Genomic DNA, 5,783 nt, shown 5'->3' with positions numbered 1-5,783 from the left:
TGAGTTGTGGTCTGAGATGGAACGCGCTTCCCTAGAAGGTACCTTCACTCTTCACTTCAAGACCCCCTTATTGTACTCGTCGGGGAACACAGAACACAGGAAGCAGTCCAGTCCCTCGCGGTTCGGATAAAAAATGAACTTAAGCTTAAAATGAACTCGCGCCACAGTATTACAATATACATTATCGTAATACTGCGGTCGCGCTCAGTGACGCGGACGGCCGGCTGGTACTACCTATATTAATTCTTGCTCTGTGGCATGTCCGCATGTCTGTGGCCGCGGCCGGTACGCGTTGAACGGGAGTAACGCCACGCTCATAGCGTGTTCTAAAGATGGCTTATGTCTATTTATCACACTGGAACATATTATAAACTAGCTGCGCTCCGCGGTTTCACCCCCGTGGCTCCGCTCCTGTTAGTGTTAGGCTTTAGCGTGATGATATATAGCCTATAGCCTTCCTCGATGAATGGGCTATCTAACACCGAAAGAATTTTTCAAATAGGACCAGTAGTTTCTGAGATAAGCGCGTTCAAACAAACAAACTCTTCAGCTTTATAATATTAGTAAGTATAGATAAATTGATGAAAACTACATTTTATTTTATTCATATTGATATTTTGGTGTTTGGGCTACTTTAGGCTACTACAACTGAAATTCGGCGATATTAGGCTACTTCGTGCATGAAAAACGGCGACATTAGGGCCAGTTCTGTTGGCAACACTGTCTGTGGTCATTAGTATTTAGTTGTCACTTGTCAGGGGAATAATCTAACCTAGAAAATTTGAAACCAAAATCCAAATTTTACATTTTAAAAACTAAATATAATTTCAATAGACAATACGTTGCTGGTAAAAATTACTGGAGTAAGCAAGTAGAATAAACTTTCATTATGAATATAATAATGAAAACCATTTCTAGGAATTACAATGTTGGGTTATCTCCTATTAGAAATATTCACATAACCAAGGGTATGAATTATATACATTTTCTCACTGAACAACTATGCATCATGTCTTGATTTTTCTTTAATTAATACTTTTTTTACCCATCAGTACAATACCTGTATTCTCAGTCAGCTCTCGGTGTTGATTCATATTTAAACTCAAGGAAGAATGTCAAAGAACAATTTGCACAATTTTCTGAGAATTTTAAGGCAAAAATGAATGACTTCGTTCAAAATCCTAAGCACATGATTTTTACTGAAGACTTAAAAAATATGGTACACATGGCTGAGCCTTCAGATTTAAATTTGGTGCTTGAAATGGTTAAAAAGTAAGAGTAAGTTTTTATTATTAAGTAAAAAAGTAAAAATATTGGCTACAATAAACTATGTTAATTTTTCAGTTCTCTAACAACTTTACATTAATAATTAATAATAAACCTGTTCCTTGTGAACTTACAAATTGATTATGTGTAAATAAAAATTGAAACAAGTTACATATTATATTTAATTTTTATTTAGATTTAACACACAGAAAACAGAATTCCGATTTGGGTCCTTTGTATTTGGTCCAGTAGTGATGAGGATGTTCTACTTCCTTGATGCACCTGTAGATGCAATTAAAGTAAGTTATTTCAGTTAGTTACCTAATTTAACAAAATTTCATCGAAATATATTTCCTGTAACTTAAATTCTATAAATTATACATTTTCCCTGATTTAGTAATAGTCAATAGCTTTTTGAATTATCTTAATACATATATATAAATCTCGTGTACTCGTCGTCTCATACAATGTTTGTCCTCAATTGACTCCTAAACCACTTAACTGATTATAATAAAATTCGCACACCATGTGCAGTTCGATCCAAATTGAGAGATAGGATAGTTTAAATATGTAGGTACCACAGGCGAAGCCGGGGCGGACCTCTAGTTATATTTATTAATTATTAATTATTTCAGAGTTTCGAAGATCCAGCAAATGAGGGTTTCTTTGATCAATTGATCACATATCAAATTTTACTTGATTTGTTGTACAACCATGCAATGTATGAAGAAATGTACAAAATATTTGATAAAATTCAAGAGCGTCAGTTGAATATGACAAAGTATCCTAAATATCCAGTAGTATTAGTGCTTGCTGCCTGCTACAAACAGGTAAGTTTATATTTGAATTTTATATTGAGTTTTTATAACGTTCAAAATCATGCATGCATACATATGATATAATTATGATCAATGCATGGCTCAAGAATGGTGAAAGACACGGGTTTGAATCCAGAGAAATATTTTTTTCTATTCTTTAAGAAAATTTAAGTTTATATTTGTTCTTTTAGAAAGGCATTTATTACCTTACCATTTATGTATTGAAAGAACTTAAAACAAGTACAGTAAATATTTTTAATCTAAAATTAAATATAAATATTTTTTTTTAGTTTATTTAATGAAAACTTTTTCATCGTTAGGTGTCTACTTAATATTTTTTTGTTCAAGAACACAGCGCAGAGTTATGAATATGCGAAGAAATTGTGGAATGAGATGATGCAAGTGGGTTCTGTACCACTCAGGAGAGCTTGCACTTTAATGGCTGGTAAGTAATACGGCAATTTCAGCGTTGTCGCATCAGTTCAGTCAATCGGCCGCAGAGGTAAAAGGTAATATGTGTTGGCCGTTAGGGCGTATTAAACGTGATGACGGTCGTTTTTAGCGTTAAAAAATGAATGAATGTATGAATAATGGCGCATTAGTCGAAAAATTGTAATATGAGTGATCGTCTTAAACAGGTTCTACTGTAATTATAAACTGTCTTCTAAAAATGGAGGTTCTCAATTCAATTGTATAGTTTATTTGGGATTTTTTTAACTCCTTTCCATAGAATAAAATCAATTGCTTGCTAGCGGAGAAGCGAGGCGTCGCGTCGTCCCGTTAAGGCAAAAGATGTGGGACTGAATCATGCCCTGTGATCAATTTTTTTCAATTCTTTAAAAATTTATTTACTATGATTTCAAATTCACAATATATATGATCTATAAATTGTATGTATTAATACTTCTTTTACATGAACATTGTAAAGTAATGTGATAATTGTTGCAGCTTTAGCATTGAAGAATAATGAGCCACATGTAGCTTTGGAATGTGTCGCGATGCAAACTCCACACTATGTTACAATAAGGAATATAAAGGTAAGAACTTTTAGTATTCCTTTTATCAAACTTGTAACAAATAAGCCTATTCTGAGAATTTATTCAACTTGTTAAAAAAAAAAGTTTCTTTCTACATTAATTGATATGTTTTATATTATCATTGATATTTCATTTAAATATGAAATGAATACAATGGTGGAATCATTGACATATTATAAACAACTAGACTTTCATCCATCATTCGAAATTCGAAAGTGACATTGAAATTAGCGCTTTATTTCGCGCGAGTAATGTTAAAAGTCAACTGTATCGCTCATTAGAAAACACTCCCGAACATTCGCATAGGCAGAGTTTACCCTTGGACACTTTTTGAGCGTTATTGTGTGTCCAGTTGTTTGTTGTATTACAATAAATGGAAATATTTGTTTGTTTAATATCATAATATGTAAGATAAAGTTAATAAATAATCATTAACAATACAGGTTATGGCATTATCTAAAATTGAGAGGATAGATGATGCAATGCCAATCTTGAGAGGAGTTCTGGATGTTGACAGTCCAAGGATGGAAAAACATACATTCTTTGAAGAAACTGTAAGTTAAATTTATTTTTGTACTTGTTTTTATGATAATATAATCCCTTCACTTTATAATCCATACTAATATTATAAATGCGAAAGTAACTCTGTCTGTCTGTCTGTTACTCAATCACGCCTTAACTACTGAACCAATTTGCATGAAATTTGGTATAGAGATATTTTGATACCCGAGAAAGGACATAGGATAGGTTTTATCCCGGAAATCCTGCGGGAACAGGTTTTTCTTTGAAAACGCGGGCGAAGCCGCGGGCGGAAAGCTAGTAACATAATATACATTTGATACCTTTGTCATCGAGTCAGCTAAAAAATCAACGAGAAGTGAATTGAATTTAAATAAATATAAAAAAAAATCAAATAACTTCCTCTATAAAAGTATCTGACATCTTGAAATCCAAGCAGCTGACAAAACACTATCGTATGGACGTATATTACGTACGGACAAAATTGTATAAATAAGATAAAAATCTTAAAGCATAACAAATGTTCTATTAATTACAGATATCAACAGTTAAAGAAGCTGTGAACAAAAGCAGCAACAAAGATTATGCCAAACAATTTGCGGATATAGAGAAAGCTCTCAGGGATCGTGGCCTCATTGATAACCAGGTAATTAAGAGTCAAATAATTTTTTGTTGAATTAAATATAATTTATTTATAGACTTATGTTAAAAATACATATTTATATGATTTTTTTTTTGATTTCAATGTTTTGAAACACTAAACTTAAAATAGCATAAAAATGCAGTCCTAAAACTATATAGATTGTATTTTTAAATTTCAGTTTTAGAATGATATTTTTAGACGTATATTGATGGCTTAGTTTTTTTTTAATTTTTTACAGTTCTAAATTGACGTACCATATACAACTGTACTCACGATCGCATATTAAAAGGTTGTCAAAATTGTCCGAGTGGCAATGTATAAAACATTCATTGGAATTAACACCTTATTTCGTGGCAGTAATGTTCAAAGACTATTGTGTTAGAAAACTCTGCCTTGTACGCGAAGGCAGACTTTTACTTCGGACATTATTTGAGCGTGATTCTAATTTCTAATAATTATTTATTTTCTTTTTCAGACATTGGACAAACTTGTCACAAGTGAAATAATATTGTCACCAAAGGCTAAGAACCCAGCTAAGGGTATGCCCAGAATGCCCTTCGGACAACGTCAGAAGAGAAATATAAGCTAATAATTGCATCTGTTATAACGTTTCATTTGTGGAATAAAAATGTTAATGTAAAAAATACTTGCGAAAAGCGAAATAAAACAATACAAATGATAAATATAATAGACTGATTGTTAAATAATGTAGATTTAACTATAATATTTATCATTCAAGTTATTTATCATTTAATTGTTTTAATATACATTAATATTTTTGTTCCATTTTATTGTGTAACATTGTATAAGTTAGTACAAAATTGAAATAGATTTTTAAATGAAATGTTATTCACGTTCTGTAAATTATGTGTGTTTTGTCTTGAGTGTTGTATGAATGAATGAATGAATGTATCAATAAAATATTAAATCAAATTTTCTTTGTTTTATTCCTTTTATACGTCCTGTTGCTTACACTTCATTAGACTCATTGATTGTAGTAAGATAATACTCAATGTGAAAAGATTACAAAAAATGTCAACCCGGGCGGAGTCGGGGGCAGCAGCTAGTATTTTTAGAAAAATATACTTACCGTAATATGGTGAGGATGCCATCAGTCGTCACTGCCTGGTAATAGTGAGAGATCCGTATTGATCGACCTTCACCCTTCTGAGAATAAGACGAGACGTAAATTTTTATGAAGTTTAATTTAACAAATATATCTATGATCACTTGCCTGTCAAAAGTGCTCTGCTTTTTGCTGATATATATATAGCTGAAGGGCGATCTTATTCCAGATCTTAGACTAATAGGAGTGTGAACTAGATTTTATTTAAATATGTCTTTTTTCGTAAGCATGCTGCGAAAATGCTGAAAAAAAACCTACGAAAAAAAGAGGTTTTGTTTTTATTGCAATTATAAGTAACTATTGTATTGTACGTTCTATATCTAAAATCTAAACCAGGTGAGACAGGTGTTTCAAGATATTAATTAATTATGTAA

At 31.8% G+C, this 5,783-nt stretch overlaps 1 protein-coding gene across 1 annotated transcript; it reads left to right on the top strand.

Moving 5' to 3' along the window:
• The first annotated feature begins 739 nt into the window (after positions 1-739).
• On the top strand, positions 740-5,137 carry LOC149481666 (pentatricopeptide repeat-containing protein 2, mitochondrial-like). The gene is made up of 9 exons (XM_089704705.1): positions 740-968; positions 1,053-1,272; positions 1,463-1,565; positions 1,902-2,096; positions 2,433-2,529; positions 3,033-3,121; positions 3,565-3,675; positions 4,179-4,286; positions 4,759-5,137. Exons 1-9 carry the CDS (start codon positions 890-892, stop codon positions 4,870-4,872), a joined length of 1,116 nt encoding a protein of 371 aa, XP_089560831.1. The 5' UTR covers positions 740-889; the 3' UTR covers positions 4,873-5,137.
• The last annotated feature ends 646 nt before the right edge of the window (positions 5,138-5,783 follow it).

This window comes from Colias philodice, chromosome 16 (genome assembly GCF_061535455.1).
Source record: "Colias philodice isolate Cphi_HAF_F1 chromosome 16, ilColPhil1 Martin Lab GWU primary, whole genome shotgun sequence".
NCBI classification, from domain to species: domain Eukaryota; kingdom Metazoa; phylum Arthropoda; class Insecta; order Lepidoptera; family Pieridae; genus Colias; species Colias philodice.
The sequence above is the reverse complement of the archived record's forward strand: the minus strand, read 5'-3'. Positions and strand labels throughout refer to the sequence as shown.